We start from the raw sequence: 27,443 nt of genomic DNA, 5'->3' as shown, positions 1-27,443 counted from the left end.
GAAGTTTTGTTCCCGGCTTTGATTTGAGAAGAGAAGCTCACTCGGTCCGAGGGACCGTTTGAGAGAGGGAAGGGTTGAAAGAGACCCGGCCTTTGTGGCCTCCTCAACGGGGAGTAGGTTTGCGAGAACCGAACCTCGGTAAAACAAATCCGTGTGTCTCACTTCATTATTCGCTTGCGATTTGTTTTGCGCCCTCTCTCGGACTCGATTATATTTCTAACGCTAACCCGGCTTGTAGTTGTGTTTATATTTGTAAATTTCAGTTTCGCCCTATTCACCCCCCCCTCTAGGCGACTATCAGTGGGCGATCAGCTTCGTGAATTGCGAAGGGCTTCCCGAGCGTGGAGAAAAATTCTGGCAGGCTTCGTAGGACCTTGTGACCCGATTTGCGGCGCAGATCATGGCAGGCCAGTAGAAACCTTGGTGGATTACCTTTGCGGCTAGGGCCCTAGGCCCTACGTGAGAGCCGCAAGTCCCGCTGTGGACTTCACGCAGAATTTGGACGCCTTTGGTCTCGGTGACACATTTAAGCATGGGTTGACTGACCCCCTTCTTGTAAAGCTAGCCTTCAATTAGTGCGAAGTCCCGGCTTCGATGTTTGAGGCGCTTGGCCTCATTGATGTCGGTTGGATGATAGTACCCCTGCAGGAACAGGGTTATTGGTGCCCGCCAGTCTTCGGTCATGATAAGGTTGACTATGTGGTGGCCCTCGCTGTCATTGGTTATTTGGAGCCCCTCTGGGCTGCGGACGGCTGGCGTGCTGATGACATGGTAGAATACGTCGGAGGGCAGGGCCTCGCCTCTAGCGGCTGCCTTGGCCAATGCGTCGGCCTCCTCATTCTTGGCTCGGTCCACATGCTGCAAGGTGAAACCTTTGAATTGCCTCTCGAGACTACGGATAGTTGCGAGGTACTGCATAAGTGTGGGGTCCTTCGCTGCGTAGTCTTTCTCGACTTGGCCGGCGACTACCTTGGAGTCTGTTCTGATGATGCAGGTGGTGACGCCAAGGGCCCTTAGGTTGCGAAGGCCGAGGATGACAGTTTCGTATTCTGCTATGTTGTTAGTCCATCTGTCAGACTCCAAAGCAAAGCTGAGGCGTGCTGCGTATCTGTGCTTGACCCCTGCGGGTGAAGTAATGACTGCAGCGGCGCCTGCCCCCGCATGGCACCATGCGCTGTTGCAATGGATTGTCCACACCTTCTCTACGGACGGGTCCGACTGTGTTATTGGCCCAGTCCAGTCGACGACGAAGTCTGCTAGGACTTGTGACTTGATGGTTGTCCTAGGTTCAAATGTGATGTGGTAGCCGGAGAGTTCGGCTGCCCATTTGGCAATCCGGACTGATGCCTCCGGGTTTCTGAATAATTCGCCGAGTCCCCTATCTGAGGTGACCCGGACCTTGAATGCTTCAAAATAATGGCGCAATTTGCGCGAGGCCATAACAACTACATAGGCTATTTTTCCAGTTCCGTCATATTACATTTGGATGTCGTAAGTACTTCGGAGACGTAATAAACTGGACATTGCCTGATTGTGCCCTCTCTGCTCTGCTCTTGAACCAGCGCTGCGCTGACCGCATGCGGTGAAGCCGCGACGTAGAGCAACAGGGGTAGCGAGGGGTCGGGGCTTGTAAGAATCGCCAATTCTGACAGGTACTGCTTCAATGAAGTGAAGGCCGCTGCCATGCGAAGTCTTTTGCGCTGCGGAGTGTTTTGAGGAAAGGGAGGCTTCGCTATGTGGATTTGGAGATGAATCTGTTGAGGGCAGCCAACCTGCCTGTCAGTCGTTGCACGTCTCTGGCTGACTGCGGGGGCGTCATATTGGTGATAGCCTGGATTTTGGTTGGATTGGCTTCAATCCCGCGGTGTGACACCAGGTAGCCCAAGATTTTCCCCTGGCGAACACCGAAGACGCACTTTTCAGGGTTCAGGCGAAGTCGTGCGTCCCGCATGTTCGCAAACGTTTCGGCGAGGTCGGCCAGATGGTCTTCCTTGCTTCTGCTGGCCACGATGATGTCGTCCACATACGTGAATATATTCCTGCCGACTTGGCCCTCGAGCACAGTTTTGGTGAGCCGAGAGAAAGTGGACCCGGCGTTCTTCAGTCCCTCCGGCATTCTGATGAAGCAATACATGCTGAAGGGTGTTATAAAGCTGGTGCTTGCCTTGTCCTCCTCCTTCATGTATATTTGATGGTAGCCGGAGAAGCAATCGAGGAGCGACATGACTTCGCACCCGACCGCACTATCGACGATTTTGTCGATCCGAGGCAGCGGGAAGTTGTCCTTGGGGCAGGCCTTGTTAAGACTGGTGAAATCGATACACATTCGCCATTTGCCACTCTTCTTCTGCACCATCACTACGTTGGCGAGCCATGTAGGGTAGGCAATTGGCTCGATAAATTTGGCCTCAAGCAGGCGATGTACCTCAGCCTTGGCGGCCTCTGTCTTCTCATCAGACATCTTGCGCAACCGTTGTTTCTTCGGCCTTACCGAAGGGTCAATTCCCAAGCTGTGCTCGATGATGGAGCGACTAACTCCGACCAGGTCGAGGGCGGACCAGGCGAAGACGTCTTTATTCTTGGACAGACAGCAGAGGAGTCTCTCCTCGTCATGTGAAGTGAGGTCTTCGCTGATGGTGACAGTCTGCTTGGGTGTCGCCTTGTCGAGGGGGACGGTCTTGGTCCCGTCGTTGCTTTGCAGCTGTGCTTTGTCATGTTCTTTGGCGGTTGGGCTGGCAGATTCGGGGACCTCGCGCTGGGCCGTGAGGTAGTGTACGTTTCTTTGCCCGGAAACGAAGTCTCTTTCTATGTTACGCGCAGCCTGCTGGTTGTCGTAGACTATGATGGCGCCTTGCGGACCTGGGATCTTCATGCACAGATAAAGTCCGTGAATGACCGCCTCGAACTTATTGATGGAGCCCCGGCCCATTATGGCGTTGTACGGGTACACCATGTCGACAATGTCGAATGTGACTTGCTCACTTCGGGCATTGGGTGCTACACCGAAGGAGAGAGGTAACTTTATTTTGCCGATAGGAAAGGTGCCCTTGCCGCCGAAGCCGTACAGCGAGTTGTCCGAAGGCTTGAGCAGACTGTGGCTTATGCCCATGCGATCGAAGGCATGGAGGAAAATGATATCTGCCTGGCTGCCATTGTCGACTAAGACTTTGTGCAGATCCCATCCCGCCACGCTGCAGTTGATAACCATGGCGTCGATGTGTGGTGCGCTGCGCAGGTCGACGTTGCGGGCGTCGAAGGTCAATGGTACATGGGACCACTTTGTCTGCACGACTGGACCGGTGACGGTGACGGTGACGTGGTTGACGCTGCGGTAATGGTCCCTCTTCTGCCGCTTTGTGTCGAAGTCTGTGATGGACCCCCCAGTGATCATGTGAATGACTCCGCGATACGGTTGATCGGCGAAGTCTTCTTGCTTTGGGGCTTGGGGGTGGTTGTGGTGGTGGACGTTTTGCTGTTGCTGGTGTGGGGGTGGGGGTGGGGGAGGTACGATTTGTACCTCCTGGTGACGTTGGTATGCGTGGTGCGGTGGGTGTGGAGCGGGGCCGTTGTTGTATGGCTGAAGGGGTTGCTGGTATGTGTGCGCGACAACTCTAGGGTTGTCGGCTGGTTGCGCTCGTGCCATCCTGTCTCTGGTTGCCTTCATTTCTGGGCAGTCTCTTGTATGGTGGGCGCAGTCTTCGCCGTGGAACAGGCAATAAAATCTGCGTGGCTGCTGCGCGCGTCCCCGGCCCCGACCACGAGTTCCGTTTCCGCGACCCTGGGGGGTACTCCTGGTGGCGAGGGGCCTCGCCAGCGGGGTTCTGGTTGGCAATGTTGTGCACTTGTTGCTGATTGTGGCCGTCCCGACCGGAGTCTGCCTGCGAGGGACTCGTCCACGTGCGGCTGGACTGTGGAGTGTCTTTGGGTTTCCTCTGAGACTCGACTTTGCGCTGGTGCAGCTCCTTGGATCTGGCGTATTTTTCAAATAGCTGATACAGCTCCTAGAGGTTCTTGGGCGGATCCCTGATACAGTGGTTGTAAAGGACGCCGGCCCGAAGGCCGCTGATGGCGTAGTGGATGGCGATCTAGTCATCGACCGAAGGCAGTTGTGACTTAAGGGTCAGAAACTTGCGGTAGTACTCCCGTAGAGTCTCTTTTTCCATCTGCTTGCAGAGTGAAAGCTCAGCCAAGGCGTCGGTGTCTGGGCGGTACCCTTGGAAGTTGAGCAAGAATTTGTCCCGGAGACTTCTCCAGGAGTCGATGGACAGTGGGGGCAACCTGGTATACCAGGTGAGGGCTGGGCCTTCGAGGGCGATGATGAATGACTTGGCCATGGTGGCGTCGCCCCCTCCGGATGATGCAACGGCGACCTGATAACTCATGATGTACTGTGCTGGGTCAGTGCTGCCGTTGTACTTGGGATAGGTCCCTGCCCTGAAGTTGGTGGGCCATGGTGACACTTGCAGGTGTGGCGCCAGGGGACTTTGCTCGTCATGGTAGTTGACACCTTGGAATGCCACGGCGTGTGGGATGGCGTGGCCGTGCTGAGGGAAGTACAGGTCTTCGACATGTGTGCGCTGCTGTAGGGGAGGGCCGTGTTGCAGGCCGAGGTGGCCTTCGCGCTGCATGAGCGCAATCTCTTGTTCGAGCTCCTAGGCCCTCTGCTCTTCGTCGCGTATCATCTATCGCACCTTAGCTTGTGCAGACACACGTTGGCGCTTGGCCTCAAGGATTTCTTTTTGCTTCTGAAGGTTGCGGTTCTTGATGCGCAAGGCGCGTAGCTGTAGCTGCTCTTCCGCTGAAACGCCGATGACTTCGCCGTCCTCGATGATGTCTGCGCCCTCCGGATGAGCGAAGCCTGGGGGAAGTTGCGGTTGTCCTCCAGAGCTGCAGGTGCGGAGACTGCCTTCGGGAGTGGGTTGTTCGTTGCGCTGCTCTTGCTGAGTGCGTCGTCTTCGGTGGCCTCTTGGTGGGTGGTGTCGACGAGGGCCTTGCCCTTTTTCTTGGCCAGAAGTGCTGCCTTCGCAGCCTCGTCAGCCTTCGAGCTAGCTCTCTTGGGTGCCATCGCGGGTGGTTTTTCCGTAGCACGAACGGTGGGTGCCAAATGTTGGAACTTGCTCTCCCGAGCAAGTTGATCCAACGGGGGAGTGAGAGCAACGTAAACAAGGTTTCAATTCGAGATGGCGATAGCTCTGTTAATCTAGCCTCTCAAGGGCACTGTGCGGGGGTATTTATAGGTATCTGAGTGCCCAGCATCCTGAGTTAAGGACGCATGTGCCCTCAGGCGCCTAGGTTATCCCCGGAATATTCCCATAAAGCAGGGTTACAGACTGTAATTACAGGGAGACCTTTACAAGTTAGGCCCGTAATGCGCAGCGGCCACGCAGGGCCTGTTACAATGGGTCGGATCACACGTGGGCCTCCATGCTGGACGAGGCCGCGGGATGGGACGACCTCGTCACAGGCCTTCGTCCGGCGACGCATGGGACGAAGGGCAAGTCTGCCAGTCGTCTTGTCTTCGTTGGTGCAGCGAGGCTGGCGAAGGCATCGAGCGAAGGGTGGCGTCTTCGCTTTCGTCCCAACACTATGCTTTTGGGCCCTCATGCCCGAAGTGGGTACTTTCGCTTAGCCTAAGTACCTACACACCTAGGGCCTTGATATTGGGGTCCTTGGACCAAATAAGTCTCAGTCTCAGTGCTCTAAGGCCCTAAGACGTTATAGTTACTAGGACACTCGTTATTCTTGGCCACATATTGCTGTTTGTCGGTCCTCATGTCTCTTAGGCGTCCAACCTTAGAGAAATCCTAGTAGTCGGTCCTCAATGCACCTTCTAGGCCCACGCCTCCTTCAGATTTCAAGGGAGTCCCTGATGTGGCTATGTAAGACTATTACCTGCAGGAGACGGTAAACCATCCAATACTCCAAATTTAGCACTTTTCAGTCTCGTTTTTATCTCAACAAGATCCGATATAACCTCTGCTACATTTTAGAGTCCGCTTCCAGTCCACCAAATATAGCGCTTGCGCTATCCTTTACCGTGCCATCATTGATAGTACAGTATGCGGTAGTTCGAGCCACAGTGCGTTGTAAAGTACGTTTGAATTTTTTAGTATGGTTGGTGAAAAAAATAGAGTATGAGATATAGAGAACATAATTTAAAAGATATTGCTGGAGATAAAAAAAGATGAGAACAAAATCTTTTAGGGTATGCTGTAAAGTAAAAAAAAATTAGAGAATGAAATTTAGAGTACGTTGCTAAAAAGCACTAGCATAACAGAGGGAAGTGGCTCATTGGCCGACGAAAGTTGTTTAACAAAAACCATTAGAATTGTCCTACGTATTCTATTAGGTATTATTTGATATTTTTTTCTCGCAAAAAAGGTACTATTTGATTGATTTGGTGTGCAGATGGACAGTACCCCACGTAAAGGACTACAAGCAGAACACTTGTATATAAATAGACACGAGGTTCTGTCCGTCTGTGCACACAAACCCAGCGCTATCGAGAAAGAGAATTAGGTAGCCACAACGACGATGGCATTCACAGAGGAGAGTAGCCAGGACTTGCTCCAAGCTCACGACGAGCTCTGGCATCAGTCCGTGAGCTACCTGAAATCGCTCGCGCTCACCGTGGCCCTGGACCTCCGCATCCCAGACGCGATCCACCACCACGGCGGCGGCGCCACCCTCCTACAGATCCTCGACAAGACAGCGCTCCACCAATCTAAGCTTCGCGCCCTACGCCGCCTCATGCGCGTGCTCACTGTCTCGGGCACCTTCAGCGTCGTCCAGCAACCACCATGTGGTGACGATGATTCAACTGTCTACAGGCTCACGGCAGCCTCCCGCTTCCTCGTCAGCGAGGAGGTGAGCTCGGCGACCTTGGCTCCCTTTATGAGCGTGGTGCTCCATCCCATCAGCCAGTCCTCCCACGCCAGGGGCATCTGCGCGTGGTTCCGGCAGGAGCACCACGACCCGTCCGCGTTTGGCCTGGCGTTCGGCCAAGCCCCAACCATCTGGGAACACGCTGACGACACGAACGCCATACTGAACAAAGGGCTTGCTGCCCAGAGCCGCTTCCTGGTGCCAGTCATGCTCAGGGAGTGCGGTGAGGCGGTGTTTCGTGGGATCGACTCGTTGGTCGACGTTGGCGGTGGGCATGGTGGCGCCGCCACCGCCATCGCCGCTGCCTTCCCGCACCTCAAGTGCAGCGTGCTTGACCTCCCGCACGTCGTCGCCGGGGCTCCATCCGATGGCAACGTGCAGTTCGTCGCAGGCGACATGTTTCAGAGTATTCCGCCGGCAACCGCTGTTTTCCTCAAGGTAGTAGGTCCGATCCGTCACTGCTCATTCTATTATTTGTATTTTGAGATCAATATCAAAAGTCAAACTTCAAATTTGTGACCACCGTTTTTGTTCTTTTCTTCATTTCTTACCTTTGCCAGACGGCTTTACACGACTGGGGTGACGATGAGTGTGTCAAAATATTGAAGAATTGCAGGCAAGCCATATCTCCATGCGATGAAGGAGGGAAGGTAATAATCATGGACATGGTAGTTGGATATGATGAGTCAAATACAAAACGTCTAGAGGTACAAATTTTGTTTGATTTGTTTATCATGATGGTCAATGGGGCTGAGCGCGACGAGCAAGAGTGGAAGAAGATTTTCATCCAAGCTGGATTTAAAGACTACAAAATTCTACCCGTTGTTGGCTCCCTGTCAGTCATCGAGGTCTATCCATAAATATTTGGTGTGAACAAAGGACGCCAAAACCTGAAGACCGTGCATGTTTGTGCTGATGTTAATTATTACTATGGTCCGATCGAAAATTGGTCTTTACTTTGTGAGCTTGTAATAAGCTGATGAGTAACTTGCTTGTTTCCTTAGCGTGAGGTATTGTGGTGCTAATTACATGTGGTATGAAAATATATTATATAATATATATATCACAATAGTAAATTGGCGAACTTTCGTGAACTGAAATAATTTTCGTAGGTTTTCAGTTTAGTCTAGGAAAATTGGTTAAATTCTGTCAACCACAGCGCAGTCGACAGCTATTAACTAATTTCTATCAACCACTGCATAGTCGATGGATATTATTAACTAATTTCTGTCAGCTATGAGGACGAGCCGACAAAAAATAATAATTTTTGTCGGTTGTACTCAGATAGCCAAAGAAAATTAATAGCTTTCATCACCTTCTTCATCATGGCCAATGTAAATTAAGCAAGTTACAACGTCCAATCACTCCTGCCTCTGTCTCCCTTCTCACTCTCGCCTCAACCTCTCGCCACTCCTGCCCGCCGTCTCTCTTCTCACTCTCGCCTCTATCTCTCCATCCAGCCGCCTCACCCTCACCTATAGATGTTTAAACGGATGGCACAGCTCAGTCCGACCACAGTTGAGTCTGAACCATTTGAGCTCCATTATTTAACCGTGTTGGACCGTGCCGCTTGACGGGCCTCGATTCTTGCACGAGCACGGCACGAAAACATCTCGATAATGCCGGACCGGCCCGGCAAGCACAGTCCAGTTACCCATTTGTATCAGCCCGAGCATACTATCACACAAATCCATTTAATCCTACACATATCAGTTCACATATCACAAATTCATAGTTCATAGCCTCACAGGTCACAAATTCAGTCATGGTCTAAGATCACGGTTCACAGGTAACAATTTCACAGATAGCAGTAGCATACACATAGCCATAGTCTCACAGACCTTAAATAAAACATTAGAGTTGTTCGTGCAATGTTGCCTCATTAAAACTTTTTTAGGTAAAAACTCACAACTCGTGAGAAAACACTAGAAAAGAGAAAAGAAGTATAACCCGGTTCTAATCACTACGTAAAAAAGGCTCAAGGGGGATGTGTGAGAGCACCTAGAGGGAGGGTGAATAGGTGATCCTGTAAAAACTTGAAACTTAAAGCCACAAACTTGATTAAGTGTTAGTACAATAAAATCAAGTGGCTAAGGAGAGCTCTTGTGAACCACAATTGACACAGTGAGAACAAGCACAAGAGACACAGAGATTTATCCCGTGGTTCGGCCAAGTACAACACTTGCCTAGTCCATGTTGTGGCGTCCCAATGGACGAGAGTTGCACTCAACTCCTTTCAAGTGATCCAATGATCAACTTGAATACCACGGTGTTTTTTTCCCTTTACTCTTTCCCGTTTGCGAGGAATCTCCACAACTTGGAGCCTCTCACCCTTACAATGAGTAGATCACAAATAAGCACAGATGTAAGAGTGGGAAGAGCAACACACACAAGCCTCAAAACACGAGCACAAACACGCACACAAGTCACAACTTGAGCTCTAAGATCACACACGGAGTTCTCAACTCAAGAGGAGCTCAAATTGCTATCACAACGAATCAAATGCGCTAGAGAGATGTCTTGGTGCTAAGAGATGATCAAAGAATGCTTGGTGTACTCCTTCATGCGCCTAGGGGTCCCTTTTATAGCCCCAAGGCAGCTAGGAGCCGTTGAGAGCAATCCAGGAAGGCAATTCTTGCCTTCTATAGACTGGTGCACCGGACAGTCTGGTGCACCACCGGACACTGTCCGGTGCAGATTTCTTTCCTATTCTGGCGCAGCCGACAGTTGACGTTTTGGAGCCGTTGGCGCACCGGACACTGTCCGGTGCACACCGGACAGTCCGGTGCCCCCATCAGACCGTTGGCTCGGCCACGCGTCACGCGTGGATTGCGCGGCCGACCGTTGGCTCACCAGACAGTCCGGTGCACCACCAGACAGTCCGGTGCACCACCAGACAGTCCGGTGATTTATAGCCGTACGCCGCCGTCGAAATCCCGAGAGCGGCCTTTTCACCAGAGCCAGCCTGACGCACCGGACAGTCCGGTGCACCCAGACTGAGCAGAGTCTTGACTGCTCGAGCCAAGTCTTTTCCATTTGTCTTTTCTCTGATTCTAGCACTTAGACAAATATGTTAGTACACAAAAACCAATGTACTAAGTCTAGAATCATATCTTTGTATTGATTTGCACTTTGTTCACCATTTGGCATAGTTTAACACATAACCATTTGTGTTGGACACTTAGTCACCAAAATACTTAGAAATGGCCCAAGGGCACATTTCCCTTTCAATCTCCCCCTTTTTGGTGATTTATGCCAACACAACAAAAAACAACATATAGAAGTGCAACATCAATGCAAATTAGAACAAGAATTTGTTTTGATTCAAATTTGGCATATTTGGATCATTCTTTGCCACCACTTGGTTTGTTTTGCAAATCAAACTCAATTTCCTATCTCTAAGTAAAATTCACTTGTTGAGGCATAGAGAAAGGTATTCCAAGAGAAATTGATCAAAGATTCAAAAACTCCCCCTTTTCCCCATAATCAAACATTCTCCCCACAAGAGACCAACTTTTGACAAGAAGAGACATTAAGAGAATTTTGCCAAAACAAAAACTCTAACTCTACTATTTTCAAAATTCTCAAGTGGTTGCTGATCCATTTCTTGCTTTGGCCTTGTTTTCTCCCCCTTTGGCATCAAGCACCAAAATGGGATCAATCTTGGCCCTTTTAACCTCATTGCCTCACCAAAATTGTCAATTAGGAGCAAAAGGCAATAAGAGACATGGAGATGAACTTGGAGTAAGTTACCCTCTCATCGGAGTGCAGTGGAAGTCTTTCATGGTCCAAGTCCATCTTTCCCTTTCAATCCACCTTTGAGACTAAATCAAGCAAGCTCAAACACATGGTTAGTCTCAAAGGGTCAAGTTGTAGCACAGCTCCCCCTAAATATGTGCACCATTTGCAAATGGACTTGTGAGGTCCGGGGAGTGCTTGTACAACTTGAGCACCATAAATAAACAACAATATGCATAAAGGAACATGATCAAAGGCATAAAACACATGTATGCTATAAATCAATCCAAGTTCCGCGAATCTTAGACATTTAGCTCACTACGCAGCCTGCAAAAGGTTGACTCATCTAGAGGCTTGGTAAAGATATCGGCTAGCTGGTTCTCGATGCTAACATAAAACACTTCGATATCTCCCTTTTGCTGGTGATCTCTCAAAAAGTGATGTCGGATGTCTATGTGCTTTGTACGGCTGTGTTCAACAGGATTATCCGCCATGCGGATTGCACTCTCATTGTCACATAGGAGTGGGACTTTGCTCAGATTGTAGCCAAAGTCCCTGAGGGTTTGCCTCATCCAAAGTAGTTGCGCGCAACACTGTCCTACGGCAACATACTCGGCCTCAGCGGTGGATAGGGCAACAGAAGTTTGTTTCTTAGAACTCCAAGACACCAGGGACCTTCCTAAGAATTGGCACGTCCCTGATGTACTCTTCCTATCAACCTTACATCCAGCATAATCGGAGTCTGAATATCCAATTAAGTCAAAGGTAGACCCCTTTGGATACCAGATCCCGAAGCAAGGCGTAGCGACTAAATATCTAAGAATTCGCTTCACGGCCACTAAGTGACACTCCCTTGGATCGGATTGAAATCTAGCACACATGCATACACTAAGCATAATATCCGGTCTACTAGCACATAAGTAAAGCAAGGAACCTATCATAGAACAGTATGCTTTTTGATCCACGGACTTACCTCCTTTATTGAGGTCGACGTGTCCGTCAGTTCCCATTGGAGTCTTTGCGGGCTTGGCGTCCTTCATCCCAAACCGCTTGATCAAGTCTTGCGTGTACTTCGTTTGGGAGATGAAAGTGCCGTCCTTGAGTTGCTTCACTTGGAACCCAAGGAAGTAGTTCAACTCGCCCATCATTGACATTTCAAACTTTTGAGTTATCACCCTGCTAAACTCTTCACAAGACTTTTGGTTAGTAGAACCAAATATTATGTCATCGACATAAATTTGACACACAAATAAGTCACCATCACAAGTCTTAGTGAATAAAGTTGGATCGGCTTTCCCAACCTTGAAAGCATTAGCAATTAAAAAGTCTCTAAGGCATTCATACCATGCTCTTGGGGCTTGCTTAAGTCCATAGAGCGCCTTAGAGAGCTTACACACGTGGTCGGGGTACCGTTCATCCTCAAAGCCAGGGGGTTGCTCTACGTACACCTCCTCCTTGATTGGCCCGTTGAGGAAAGCGCTCTTCACATCCATTTGGAATAACCTGAAAGAATGGTGAGCGGCATAGGCTAACAATATGCGAATTGACTCTAGCCTAGCCACAGGAGCAAAAGTCTCCTCAAAGTCCAAATCTGCGACTTGGGCATAACCTTTTGCCACAAGTCGTGCCTTGTTCCTTGTCACCACCCCGTGCTCGTCCTATTTGTTGCGGAACACCCACTTGGTTCCCACAACGTTTTGCTTGGGACATGGCACCAGTGTCCAAACTTCATTTCTCTTGAAATTATTGAGCTCCTCCTGCATGGCCAACACCCAGTCCGGATCTAGCAAGGCCTCTTCTACCCTGAAAGGCTCAATAGAAGAGACAAAAGAGTAATGCTCACAGAAATTAACTAATCTAGAGCGAGTAGTTACTCCCTTGCTAATATCACCCAATATTTGGTCGACGGGATGATTCCTTTGAATCGTCGCTCGAACTTGAGTTGGAGGGGCATGTTGTGCTTCTTCCTCCATAACATGATCATCTTGTGCTTCCCCTTGATCACACGCCTCTTCTTGATGAACCTGTTCATCGTCTTGAGTTGGGGGTTGCACCATTGTTGAGGAAGAAGGTTGATCTTGCTCCTTTTGTTCCTGTGGCCGCACATCTCCAATTGCCATGGTGCGTATTGCGGTCGTTGGAACGTCTTCTTCATCTACATCATCAAGATCAACAACTTGCTCTCTTGGAGAGCCATTAGTCTCATCAAATACGACGTCGCTAGAGACTTCAACCAAACCCGATGATTTGTTGAAGACCCTATACGCCTTTGTATTTGAGTCATAACCTAACAAAAACCCTTCTACAGCTTTGAGAGCAAATTTAGAATTCCTACCTTTCTTCACTAGAATGTAGCATTTACTCCCAAATACACGAAAGGTTGAAACATTGGGTTTGTTACCGGTTAGAAGCTCATACGAAGTCTTCTTGAGGAGGCGATGAAGGTAGACCCGGTTTATGGCGTGGCAAGCCGTGTTCACGGCTTCCGACCAAAACCTCTCGGGCGTCTTGAACTCTCCAAGCATCGTCCTCGCCATGTCGATGAGTGTCCTATTCTTCCTCTCTACCACACCGTTTTGCTGTGGTGTGTAGGGAGCGGAGAACTCGTGCTTGATTCCTTCCTCCTCAAGGTACTCCTCCACTTGAAGGTTCTTGAACTCGGACCCGTTCTCGCTCCTTATCTTCTTCACCTTGACTTCGAATTCATTTTGAGCTCTCCTTAGGAAGCGCGTGAGGGTCCCTTGGGTTTCAGATTTATCCTGCAAAAAGAATACCCAAGTGAAGCGGGAAAAATCATCAACAATTACTAAACCATACTTACTTCCCCCGATGCTAAGGTAGGCGACGGGTCCGAAGAGGTCCATATGTAGCAGCTCCAGGGGTCTTGATGTGGTCATCACGTTCTTGCTGTGATGAGAATTTCCCACTTGTTTACCTGCTTGACAAGCTGCACAAGGTCTATCTTTCTCGAAAGTCACATTTGTTAGACCTAACACATGTTCTCCCTTTAGAAGTTTGTGAAGGTTCTTCATCCCCACATGTGCTAAACGGCGATGCCACAGCCAGCCCATGCTAGTCTTAGCAATTAAGCATGCATCTAGACCGACCTCCTCTTTTGCAAAATCAACTAAATAAAGTTTGTCGTCTAGTACACCCTTAAAAGCTAATGAACCATCACTTCTTCTAAAGACAGACACATCTACATTTGTGAATAAGCAATTATAACCCATATTACAAAGTTGACTAACGGACAGCAAGTTATACCCGAGCGACTCAACTAAAAACACATTAGAAATGGAGTGCTCGGATGAAATAGCAATCTTTCCTAGTCCTTTAACCTTGCCTTGATTCCCGTCACCGAATATGATTGAATCTTTGGAATCTTTGTTCTTGACGTAGGAGGTGAACATCTTCTTTTCCCCCGTCATGTGGTTTGTGCATCCGCTGTCGATAATCCAGCTTGAGCCCCCAGATGCATAAACCTGCAAGGCAATTTAGGCTTGGGTCTTAGGTACCCAACTCTTGTTGGGTCCTACAAGGTTAGTGACAATAGCCTTAGGGACCCAAATGCAAGTTTTATCTCCCTTGCATTTTGGCCCTAATTTCCTAGTAACCACTTTCTTATCCTTTCTACAAATTGCAAAGGAAGCATTGCAAGCATGATAAATTGTAGAAGGTTCATTACTTGCTTTCCTAGGTACATGAACAACATTTCTCCTAGGCAAATGATGCAAAATAGAAGAACTAGAAGCAGGCATAGCATATGAATCATAAGAATAATTCCTATAAGCATTTCTAGAGAATTTTCTATCACTATAAATGAAAGCATGATTCTTTTGAACACTATTAGCCATAGGGGCCTTCCCCTTCTCCTTGGTGGAGATGGGAGCCTTATGACTTGTTAAGTTCTTGGCTTCCCTCTTAAAGCCAAGCCCATCCTTAATTGAGGGGTGTCTACCAACAGTGTAGGCATCCCTTGCAAATTTTAGTTTATCAAATTAATTTTTGCTAGTCTTAAGTTGGGCATTAAGACTAGCCACTTCACCATTTAGTTTTGCAATAGAAGTAAGGTGCTCAACACATGCATCAACATTAAAGTCCTTACACCTATTGCAAATCACTACATGTTCTACACAAGAACTAGATTTATTTGCTACTTCTAGCTTAGCATTTAAATCATCATTAGCACTTTTTAAACTAGAAATAGTATCATGGCAAGTAGATAATTCACAAGAAAGCATTTCATTCCTTTTAACTTCTAAAGCAAGAGATTTTTGGACATCTACAAATTTATCATGCTCTTCATACAAAAGATCCTCTTGCTTTTCTAACAATCTATTCTTGTCATTCAAGGCATCAATTAATTCATTGATTTTATCAATTTTAGTTCTATCTAAACCTTTGAATAAACTTGCATAGTCTATTTCATCATCGCTAGATTCATCATCACTTGAAGAAGCATATGTAATAGTATTCCTAGTGCATACCTTCTTTTCCTTTGCCATGAGGCAGGTGTGATGCTCGTTGGGGAAGAGGGATGATTTGTTGAAGGCCGAGGCGGCAAGTCCTTCGTCGTCGGATGAAGAGCAATCCAAGTCCCACTCTTTGCCAAGGTGTGCCTCGCCCTTCGCCTTCTTGTAAGTCTTCTTCTTTTCCCTCTTCTTTTCTTGATCCTGGTCACTATCATTATCAGGACAGTTAGCAATAAAGTGACCAACCTTACCACACTTGAAGCAGGAGTGCTTCCCCTTCGTCTTGCTCTTGTTGGGATGCTCCTTGCGACCTTTGAGTGCAGCGCTTGATGATGAGGGCCATTTCATCTTCATTCAGCCCGGTCGCCTCAACTTGCGCCACCTTGCTAGGTAGCACCTCCCTGCTACTTGTTGCTTTTAGAGCAATGGTTTGAGGTTTGTGGATTGGGCCATTTAACGCCTCATCAACATATCTCGCCTCCTTGATCATCATTCGCCCGCTTACGAACTTTCCAAGTATCTCCTCGGGCGTCATCTTGTTGTACCTAGGATTTTCACGAATAGAGTTTACAAGATGTGGATCAAGGATGGTGAAAGACCTTAGCATAAGCCTGACGACGTCGTGGTCCGTCCATCTCGTGCTTCCATAGCTCCTTATTTTGTTGACTAGGGTCTTGAGCCTGTTGTAGGTTTGAGTTGGCTCTTCCCCCTGATCATCGCGAATCTTCCTAGTTCACCTTCCAACAATTCCATCTTGGTGAGCATGGTGACGTCGTTCCCCTCATGTGAGATCTTGAGGGTGTCCCAGATTTGCTTGGCGTTATCCAAGCCGCTCACCTTATGATATTCTTCCCTGCACAATGATGCTAACAACACAGTAGTAGCTTGTGGATTTTTGTGAATTTGTTCATTGATAAATATGGGACTATCCGTACTATCAAATTGCATTCCATTTTCTACTATCTCCCATATGCTCGGATGGAGAGAGAACAAGTGACTACGCATTTTGTGACTCCAAAATCCGTAGTCCTCTCCATCAAAGTGAGGAGGTTTACCAAGTGGAATGGAATGTAAATGAGCATTGGAACTTTGCAGAATACGAGAATAATCGAAAGAAAAGTTTGAGTTAACCGTTTTCTTTTTCTCCTCGTATTCATCGTCCTTTTGGGAAGAGGAAGACTTGTCGCTGTCGTAGTAGACTATCTTCTTGATCCGCCTCTTCTTCTTCCCGTCCTTCTTCTTTTGACTCGAGCCGGAGTCAGTGGCTTTGTTGTCCCTCGGCTCGTTGAAGATGGACTCCTTCTCCTTATCGTTGACCACCATCCCCTTTCCCTTAGGATCCATCTCTTCGGGCGATTAGTCCCTTTCGTGAAGAGAACGGCTCTGATACCAATTGAGAGCACCTAGAGGGGGGGTGAATAGGTGATCCTATAAAAACTTGAAACTTAAAGCCACAAACTTGATTAAGTGTTAGTACAATGAAATCAAGTGGCTAAGGAGAGCTCTTGTGAACCACAATTGACACAGTGAGAACAAGCAAAAGAGACACAGAGATTTATCCCGTGGTTCGGCCAAGTACAACACTTGCCTAGTCCACGTTGTGGCGTCCCAATGGATGAGAGTTGCACTCAACTCCTTTCAAGTGATCCAATGATCAACTTGAATAACACGGTGTTCTTTTTCCTTTACTCTTTCCCGTTTGCGAGGAATCTCCACAACTTGGAGCCTCTCACCCTTACAATGAGATGATCACAAAGAAGCACAGATTTAAGAGTGGGAAGAGCAACACACACAAGCCTCAAAACATGAGCACAAACACGCACACAAATCACAACTTGAGCTCTAAGATCACACACGAAGTTCTCAACTCAAGAGGAGCTCAAATTGCTATCACAACTAATCAAATGCGCTAGAGAGATGTCTTGGTGCTAAGAGATGATCAAAGAATGCTTGGTGTACTCCTTCATGCGCCTAGGGGTCCCTTTTATAGCCCCAAGGCAGCTAGGAGCCGTTGAGAGCAATCCAGGAAGGCAATTCTTGCCTTCTGTCGATTGGTGCACCGGACAGTCCGGTGCAGATTTCTTTCCTATTCTGGCGCAGCCGACCGTTGACGATTTGGAGACGTTGGCGCACCGGACATTGTCCGGTGCCCCCATCAGACCGTTGGCTCGGCCACGCGTCACGTGCGGATTGCGCGGCCGACCGTTGGCTCGGCCGACCGTTGGCTCACCGGATAGTCCGGTGCACCACCGGACAGTCCGGTGATTTATAGTCGTACGCCGCCGACGAAATCCCAAGAGCGGCCTTTTCACCAGAGCCAGCCTGACGCACCGGACACTGTCCGGTGCACCACCGGACAGTCCGGTGCACCCAGACTGAGCAGAGTCTTGACTGCTCGAGCCAAGTCTTTTCCATTTGTCTTTTCTCTGATTCTAGCACTTAGACAAATATGTTAGTACACAAAAACCAATGTACTAAGTCTAGAATCATACCTTTGTATTGATTTGCACTTTGTTCACCATTTGGCATAGTTTAACACATAACCATTTGTGTTGGACACTTAATCACCAAAATACTTAGAAATGGCCCAAGGGCACATTTCCCTTTCAATGTGACCATCGGTGATATTTGTTAAAAACACGTCACTAATTTTTCATAGTTCAGCGGCTTACCCAGACCGGGGTATGACGTCCACGTCCACCCTTGTCTTCAGGCTCCTCAAGCCCCTCCGCCCCATCGCGGGCACCTGGAGCGAGACGTCAGCTTTCTCCTCCACGGGCCTCGTGGCGGGAGACGGGGTAGCGGCCCTCTCCTCCATGGCCCCCGCCTCGTCTACGGCTGCAGGGACGAGGTCTGGCTCGGCTGACGCCCGCGCCTCAGACAGAGATGATGTCAGCCCTTGTGCGGGTACGTCCGCACCGCCGGATGGGCCCACCGAGGCCGACTCGGACCAAAATCTGGCCTCGGGGCTGAAGCCTAGCCGAACCTCCATCCCCTCATCATCGTCGTCATCATCATCCATGCTGGGAGAGGCCTCCAGCGGCAACCCCTCCCTCGCCTGCGCCCTGCGACGCTTCTCCAATGTGTCGTGGGCCACCATCTTCTTGTGGGTCCGCTTCTTGTTCGCATCTTTCTTCTTATTCTTCTCGGCGGCCAACCGACGCGCCGCCCGGCCAACCGTCTCCTCTGGAACCGGGGGTCAGGCGGTTCGGTAGCCTCGTAGCCCCTGCGAAGGGGATGGAAGGGATGAGATGAGGAAAGGGCCAAAAGCGGAAGGAGAAACCCAAAACTCACCAGGGACACGTAGCCTTGGTTGGGCGCATCGGGACGGGAGCGGTGTAGTATGTCCTCCCCACCGTCCCTTTCACCCGCCGGAGGAGCTCATCGGTGGAGAGGGAGGCCGAGGCCATCCAGGAGCTTTCCAAGAAGACGTCCGGCGTCATTTCGTCCAGACGAAGCTGGCGCTCGGTTAGAGGCAGTACCCTCCTCCGGTGGAAGGCGGCGATGACCCCGACCACGGTAAGACCGTGATCCTAGAGCCTCCGCAGGGCATCCAGCAGCGGCTTTAGCAAGGCCTGAAGCTCTAGAGGGGAGCCCCACCACCAGTGTTACGCCGCCGCAAAGACGACACACTGTGTATACGTCGGCAGCCGCCCGTCGTCGTTGCGGACGTAGAACCATCGGCTCTGCCACCCCTTGTTCAACGAGGTGAGGGTGGTAAGGATGTACAGTTGTGCCCGATCCAAGCGCAGCAGGAGCGTGCAGCCACCAGCCCAGAAAGAGTGGCGCACCTTCTTCAAGTTGGTGGAGAGGGAGAACGCCTCCGCACAGAAGAGGTGGAGCCATAGTTCCCATTGGGGCTCGATCCCCAGGTACCCTTCATAAATAGCAGCAAATATGGCCACCTAGGCGATGGTGTTGGGGTTGAAGTTGTGGAGCTCCACCCCGTAGTAGTGCGGGACCGTCCGCATGAAGCGACTCGCCAAAACCCCGAACCCTGCTCGTGGAAGGCGGTGAAGCTCACCACATACCCCGTAGGCATGGCCGGCTCTTGCTCGTCGCCCAGTGCATACCACTCAAGCTATGGTCCGTAGGAGCGGGGGCGAAGCAGCCCGACATCCACCAACGCCTCTAGATCCTCGTCGGTGACCAAGGAAATGGGCCACGGGTCGCAGGGAGGAAGAACGCTCAACTTCTCGGCCATCGAAGCTGAGGAAGAAGAAGGGAGAAGAGCGCAGGAGTTTTTTGCGACTATGGAAGAAGGCGACTAGGGCAGGAAAGCAAGAGCGGGAGGTAAAGAACCGAAGAGTCCCTCTCGGGCGAATTTATAGGGGCGGGCAGAGTCACCGAAGCGTGGGCTGAGCTGTCCCGAGTGAAGACCAAGAGAGGGATGGGTCACTTCAAATTCCACGCGCACGTGCACCGCAATAGTTGGCCTGTGAGCCAAAGCGTCCTGTCTCATTAAATGCCCACTCTTCTTGTCGAAATAATGTTAGCCAACCAGCGTCGCTTCACACAAACACATCAAAAGGTGCGCCCCTCTCCCTCCTTTTTCCACTACTTCGCATGTAGCAGAAGAGGGTGTCCCACCTCGGGCTTCCTTCCTCTAGAAGGAAGAGGAGAGACATCACCTACTGCTCAGGGGTTTGAAGGTCGAGCCTTGGCAAGGCTCAGGAGACCGCCCTAACACATGGGCTCTGGGCCTGTTACTGATCAAGAATTCGAAGGTTGGCCCCTCGGAAGGGTATCACAACTGCCCCAGAAGGCCAGAACATAGAGTCAGGGATGACTATGGTTATTGAAAGGATCATGATGCCCAAGAGGGAGGGTGAATTGGGCTCTTCTAAAATTCCAACAAAAGTTAAACCCTAACCATGAGCCTAACTTCACCCAATTACTAGCAATAAGCAAATACTATTAGAAAAACAACAACCCTAAGTCATTACCACAAATACTAGCTAAGCAATTACGCAAAGTGAAATGCTCAAACTAAATGCGAGATGTAAAGCAAGGGTAAGAAGACCCCTCCAATTTTTTGTCGAGGTATCGAAGAGTCGGCACTCTTCCCTAGTCCTCGTTGGAGCACCTGCGCAAGGGTATTGCTCCCCTTGGTCCTCGCAAGAAACAAGTGCTCTCTCTGAGATGATCCTTTGCCACTCTGGCGCGGTGGATCCCTAACAGCCACGTACAAACTTGAGCCGTGTCACCAACAAGTCCTCCGAGGTGATCACCGCACTCCAATCGCCACCAAGCCGTCTAGGTGATGCCGATCACCAAGAGTAACAAGCTATAGACTTTCATTTGACCAAGAGAAGCCTAATGCATGCGGTGTGTGCTCTAGGTGGCTCTCACGTGCACTAATGACGTCCTAACACGGGATTATGATTTTCTAATCACCTCACTAGGCTTTGTGGGGCTTGCAACGCTCTAGCAATGAATACACTTGAATGTGGGTAGCAATACACTAAATGTGGCTGGTGGAGAGTGTATAAATAGCCCCAACCACCAAACTAGTTGTTGCTGGAACTTTCTGCGCATGGGCGCACCGGACAATTTGGTGCGCCACCGGTGCGCCAACGATGCACTCCAACGACTAGTTCTGACAGCTAGCCGTTGCTCTAACGGCGCACCAGACAATGAACAATGACTGTTTAGTGTGCACTAGACAGTCCGGTGCGCACGCTAAAATTTGGCTCTGTGAACTTGTCGCTCTTGGGTTTCTCAGGGATAGAGGTGCTACCCCGGGCAGGCTAGCCCCACTGTCAGGGGGCGCACCAGACAGTCCGGTGCCCCTAGGACAACAACACCAATTTCTTTTCCTTTGGTTTTTCTAACCCGATTTCATTCTAACTTGTGAGTTTGTTATAGAGTGACACCTAGCACTAGATGTGAGAGTGAATATGCACCAACACTACACTAGAATTCTCTTGGTCAAACTACTCATCCACAACCCCTCTTTATAGTACGGCTAAAACAACAATAGAAAACGTAATTCTATACCAAGTGTCCACAACTCCTTCGACACTTGAAATATGAAGACATTCATCTTTTGATTCGCCTTTTTCAGCCGTCGCTTCAAGTTCTCATCTTAGGGATTGTTTTCACTGTTGCAACACAACCTCCTGTAATGCGACCTAACTTACCATTTGCTTTGCAAAACACATGTTAGTCACATATAATCTTATGTTGTCATTAATCACTAAACCCAACCAGGGGCCTAGATGCTTTTAGGTATGTCTGTACATAGCCAAGGCTTGGGATGCAATCCCGAGATACCCTAAGACATATCCGACACCCCCGGGAGCGATTTGTGACGGTATCCCATCGAAGGGAGGCAATCGAGACCTCAGACCCCATCAAACGGGACTGGGACCAGGCGAATCACCCGCATGTACTTTTGGGGCGAGCCTCCGGACCACTAGCCGACTCCTATCAAATGGAGCTCGAGCCTCCGCTCGAATTACCCGTTAGCAGCTCGCTGAAGATGTCATGCTCATTGCCCATCGAGGATAGCATGTCACGATGCCCCTCTTCCTCCTTGCGGAGAGGCGAAGAAGAGGCGTATAACCAAAAAAGTCAAGGCACCCATCGATCGTCCTCTCGCCCTGCGCGAAGGCTCAGGGGCTACCCTTGCAACCCATGATGCGGCAATTTGTTGGAAACTCCAACAAACAAATGTAGAACGCTCAGGGGCTCTTTTTGTGCCCAGGCTATGACCAGGTGACGAACAGAGTCCACCATGAAAGGGAAATGTGCCCTTGGGCAATTTCTATAAATGTTTTGGTGATTAGATGCCTAACACATATTGTTTTTAAGGTGATGTGTACTAAGTATTAAAGAGATGCAAATCAAGAATCAAGGTATGAATCTAGCCTTAGTGAACTGTTTTTGGTACTAACACATTCCTCTAAGTGCTAGGAACCTTGATGAGATTGGATTGGAGAAGTTTGGCTAAGTACAGCCAGACTTGCACCAGCCTTCGGCGCACCGGATTGTCCGGTGCCCAGGCTGGCTCAGCGACGAACTCGCTGCTCTCAGGAATCGTCATGGACGCCGTGGCTAAAATTCACGGTACTGTCTGGTGTGCATTGGACTGTCCGGTGAGAAAACAGCGCTCGCGCCAACGGTCGGCAGCGCGATCAGCGGGCGACGCGTGGCTAGAGCCAACAGTCACTAGGCAACACCGGACTGTCCGGTGTGCACCGGACTGTGTCCGGTGTGCCAAGTGGACAAGGGTTCAATGGTCGGCTTCGCCAAAGAAGGAAAGAGATCGGGCACGGTTCATGTCTGGTGGTGCACCAGACTGTCCGGTGCGCCAACCGACAGAAGGCAAGAATTGCCTACCAAATGGAGATCCAACGGCTCCTATCTGCCTTAGGGTTATAAAAGGGACCCCTAGGCACATGGAGCACTACACTAAGCCACCATTGAACATCCTAAGACGCCTACTCCGCAAACACGCATCTGAATACTTGTGATTGAGATTTGAGCACTTGTTGAGATGTAAACTCTCTGCGCTGTGCTTGTGTGCTCGCTTCTTGACTTGTGTGTGTCATTGCTGAGACTCTAACTCTTGCGTGTGTTTCTTTCCCTTCCTTACTCTTTTGGTTTTCATTGAGATCGATATTGTAAGGGTGAGAGACTCCAACGTGTGGAGATTCCTCACAAAGGGAACATCTACTATAAGGAAGAAAACCGTGGTATTCAAGTGGATCATTGGATCGCTTGAAAGGGGTTGAGTGCAACCCTCGTCCATTGGGACGCCACAACGTGGAAGTAGGCAAGTATTCTACTTGGCCAAACCAAGGGATAAAAATCGATGTGTCACCTGTGTTTATTCTTGTGCGATCTTCCATTCACTTGATAATTGCTCTAAGTTTAATACTCACTTTGTAAAGAGAAGCTAAGTGAAGAAGTCATCCTTTTCTCTCTAAACATAGCATCTTGGTTTTTAGTTTCACTAACATTTCATAAACCGAGTTTGTGTTATTTAGTGTTGATTTTTACAGGATCACTTATTCATCCCCACTAGGTGCTCTCAATTGGTACCGGAGCCGTACTCTTCATTAAGGGACTAACCGCCCGAAGAGATGGATCATAAAGGTAAGGGGATGGTGATCAATGACAAGGAGAAGGAGAACCTCTACGTCAACGAGCCAAAAGACGACAAGCCCACTGACTCAGGCTCAAGTCACAAGAAGAGGGATGGAAAGAAGATGAGGCGCATAAAGAAGATTATCTACTATGACAGCGATGCCTCCTCCTCTTCACTTAGGGATGGCGACGACGAAGACTCTTCATCGAAAAAAACAATTAATCAAAACTATTCTTTTGATTATTCTCTCATCCCTTATAATTTGAATGCCCATTTACTACCTATTCCACTTGGAAAACCCCCACACTTTGATGGAGAGGACTATTCATTTTGGAGTCATAAAATGTGTAGTCACCTATTTTCCCTCCATCCTAGTATTTGGAAAATTGTTGAAAATGGAATGCGTTTGATAGCACTGACAATCCTATATTTATTAATGAGCAAATACATAAAATGCCCAAGCTACTACTGTTTTGCTAGCATCTCTATGCAGGGATGAATATAACGAAGTGAGCGGCTTGGACAATGCCAAGCAAATATGGGATACCCTCAAGATCTCCCACGAGGGTAATGATGCCACCATGATCACCAAGATGGAACTTGTGGAAGGCGAGCCGGGGAGGTTCGCCATGATAAGGGGAGAGGAGCCAACTCAAACTTACAACAGGCTCAAGACCCTTGTCAACAAGATTAGAAGCTATGGGAGTACAAGATGGACGGATCATGACGTCGTCCGACTCATGCTAAGGTCATTTACTGTTATTGATCCTCATCTTGTAAATCTTATTCGTGAGAACCCCAGGTACACCAAGATGACACCCAAGGAAATTCTCGGAAAATTCGTGAGCGGGCGCATGATGGTGAAGGAAGCAAGGTATGTGGATGATGCTTTAAACGGACTGCTTCCTCTCTATGAGCCGCAGCCCATTGCTCTCAAAGCAACCAGCAGCAAGGAGGCGCTACCTATCAAGGTAGCACAAGTGGAGGCTATCGGGCTCAACGAGGACGAAATGGCGCTTATAATCAAGCGCTTCAAGACCGCCTTAAAGGGACACAAGGAGTATCCCAACAAGAACAAATCAAGGGGAAAGTGCTCCTGCTTTAAGTGTGGTAAGTCTAGTCATTTCATAGCATAATGTCCCGATAATGACAATGACCAGGCACAAGAAAAGAAAGGTAAGAAGGAAAGGAAGAAGAACTACCACTACACGACGGTTCACTTACAGCGACCTACGGTTGGTTGCTAAAACGGCCTTCAGCGACCTACGGTTGGTCGCTAAAAACTTTTAGCGACCCATAAGGATGGTCGCTGTAAGTGCCGTCGCTAAAGGCTTTAGCGACCGACATCTTTTTAGCGACCGACCGTCCGTTGCTAATATTGTATATTTAGCGACCAACCGCGGGTTGCTGTACTATAGATTTAGCAACCAACCGTAAGTCGTCATACTATACATTTAGCAACCAACAGAAAGTCGCCCTTTTTACAGTTGTTATTAATAATAATATACATTTAATTAAGCACCACAAATCACTGATTTTTATACACAAATCATAAAGACATACACAGTTAATCAATATACCACAGTCATAGATCCATCACATAAACACAAAAGCACCACAATTATATATTCACAAAAGCATCACAATTATAATATCATTCACAACTAGATCACTAATGTTTCATATCACTCCAACTATTGTTCAAAAGCCCACAACTATATCACTCTAGCTGCTCCAGAGCTGATCAGTCACAAAAGCACCAAAGCTACACTAATGCTTCAAGCAGTTCAAAAGCCTTCAGACAACCACTCCAGCTTCTTGTATCCTCCTGTTTTAAGGTACAAGCTTTCTTTGTCCAGAACACCCTAGAAAAAAGTACATCAAATTAGTATATTGTTGCTGCATTTGCAAATAAAAATACATTTATTTGCATCTAATAAGCCAATAAATATCACTCCGATCACTTAGATATGATGAGTGCATGCTCTATATCTTCAACCAACCAAATAACGAATAATGCCACAGGCAACAAAATATGGAAGAAAACACACGAATAACACTAAGCCAATGTAGCAAAAGAACAGAGACAAACAAGGAAAATGGCATGTCGGACACTTAATGGAAGCATGCTAACAGAAACACTACTTTCCACAATAACAGACGCCATATCAACCCTATATGACAACCTGCTCGCCGATAGTTCATGTTTGATGTTTCCACATTTTTATTTCAGCATTCAAAACATCTAGAGAACCCATCTAGTTCTAGGCAAAGAAAACTCCAGGAGCTCCTTTATTTTACCATTCAAAACATCTAAAGAACCGAAATAGAAAAATCAAACTCCAGGCGCAAGCAGTCCAGTAAATAACACATAAATTTTACCTTCAGTTGTCTCCCAAGCAACGCCTCCGACAAAAATCTTTCTGCAAAAGAAAAAGTATTAGCTCTCCTGCTAAACTATATCCTTGAAATTCAGAACAAATAGTATTAGCTTCTTGTATCCTCCTGTTTTAAGGTACAAGCTTTCTTTGTCCAAAACACTCTACTGACCATGTATCCCTCTCCCTCAGTAAATATTTGAACTTTTTTTATTTAGTTCTTGAGTTCTCATGTGTTCTCTGTTTTTTTATGTTTGCTAATTAGAATGCGCTGTGATTTGAACTGGTGCTTAGGATATTGCCACTTTGAGGCTGCAAATCGGAGGCTGTAAAGAACCAGTCATTTTACTAAATCACTTACCAGAAGCAGAGAAAAACAATGTGGTACTGGTACAAAACTATGTCTTGCAAAAATAAATGATGTGATATGCCTACTGATCTTAAAAAAGTTCCCGGGCTCAAAATTTGATACCTTTGTACTTGTGAACTAGATTAAGGCCATCAACAACCCTGATTCTTGAATCTGCAGATGTAATAAGGACCCTTGAAGTACTCCCTGGGAGAAACTATTCAAGGAACTATTATTTAGTAAGACAGAAAGCTTAATGATAAAAAAATGTGTGAGTTAAAAGTTTTAAAAAATGGAAAGCATATGATGAGGCAAGATAATCCTAGATTTTAGAAGCCCACACACCTATCCATGATATATTGTGAAACACATAATATCTATTTGATGATAAACAAAAAAAAATATGGGAGTTAACAAGTAGCCAACATTTAGAGCCGCAAAAGTAAATTATCAAGGCACTGAAAAATATGATGTTCATGGCAATCTGGGCATTACTGTTTGGTATGTTCTTTTACAATTTTAAGAAAATTTCCTCTGGACGTTTGCCATGGCCTGATAATGGTTACATGCTGATAAATTCACCAATATGTGCATACACAAAAAGGTAAAATAACTTGGAGGAAGAACGTTTAGGTAGCAAATAATTGATGATATGCATTACAAGTTACCAATTCATCCTTTGCAGCTAATTACGCCAGAAATGCATTAAAATTGGCAGCTCTAGGTGCTATGTTATTTCTGTCCTAACATGGTTGAACCCAATCACCACAAAGATGGCTGCTGAAATAATGCTTCATAAAAATATGCCGTTAACATTTCTATAGTAAAGCGAATAACAAGAACTAAGCAATTGTTGTCTACAATCGTTATACTGTTTATGGCATGCTTCTAGATTTCAGCATTTATCAAGTTAGTGGTCAAATATCAACTAGGGGCAAGTTTAGAACAAACAGCAACGCTAGAAATACCTGGGATTTGGACCTCATGATCTGACTTGATTTTTAGCAAGAACGACGATGGCCACCAGTTCGAGCATATCATCGAACACGTGACAGGTACCCCGCTAAAACCTTCTTCTCCTTATCTAAATCTTCCGGGATTTAGCTCCACCACCAACACACACAAACATACACAATTAATACTCAAACATAGGCACTGGTGAGGAATAAACATAGCGCAAGCAGCTGGTCTCACCGGGGTTGCAAAGGTCTGACTGCTGCTGTTGTACCAAGGCGCCATGCATCAAGCATAGGGGAAACTCGGCCATGGGGAAAGTGTTGGCATGGGAAAGGCAGCCAGTAGAGAGGGGCTAGGGTTAGAGAGGGAAGGAGATGGGAGGGGCTATCCATGGCAACAAGAGAGGGGGCTGGTGTCCACACCATGGGAAGGAGCAGGGAGGGCGCTGGACAGAGGGCAGGGGCGAGCTCCAGGGAGTGGCGTCGGCCACCAGGAAACAGAAGCAGGGGTGCACGCTGGGATGGATGCTGAGCAGATCTTGGAAGCCATGGAAGGAGAGGCCGTCGGCC

The 27,443-nt window shown here is 48.2% G+C and overlaps 1 protein-coding gene across 1 annotated transcript; it reads left to right on the top strand.

Annotated features, from left to right (window-relative positions):
* Window positions 1-6,482: 6,482 nt before the first annotated feature.
* LOC103639000 (5-pentadecatrienyl resorcinol O-methyltransferase) lies at window positions 6,483-7,970 on the top strand. The gene is made up of 2 exons (XM_008661782.2): window positions 6,483-7,323; window positions 7,446-7,970. Exons 1-2 carry the CDS (start codon window positions 6,535-6,537, stop codon window positions 7,743-7,745), a joined length of 1,089 nt encoding a protein of 362 aa, XP_008660004.1. The 5' UTR covers window positions 6,483-6,534; the 3' UTR covers window positions 7,746-7,970.
* The last annotated feature ends 19,473 nt before the right edge of the window (window positions 7,971-27,443 follow it).

This window comes from Zea mays, chromosome 9, assembly GCF_902167145.1.
Source record: "Zea mays cultivar B73 chromosome 9, Zm-B73-REFERENCE-NAM-5.0, whole genome shotgun sequence".
NCBI lineage: Eukaryota > Viridiplantae > Streptophyta > Magnoliopsida > Poales > Poaceae > Zea > Zea mays.
Note: the sequence above shows the minus strand (reverse complement) of the source record. Positions and strands in the feature narration are given on the sequence as shown.

Coding starts and splice junctions, on each gene's coding strand:
- LOC103639000 (XM_008661782.2), top strand. CDS start 6,535: ATGGCATTCACAGAGGAGAGTAGCCAGGACTTGCTCCAAGCTCACGAC. Junction 7,324..7,445: donor CAACCGCTGTTTTCCTCAAG/GTAGTAGGTCCG, acceptor TACCTTTGCCAG/ACGGCTTTACACGACTGGGG.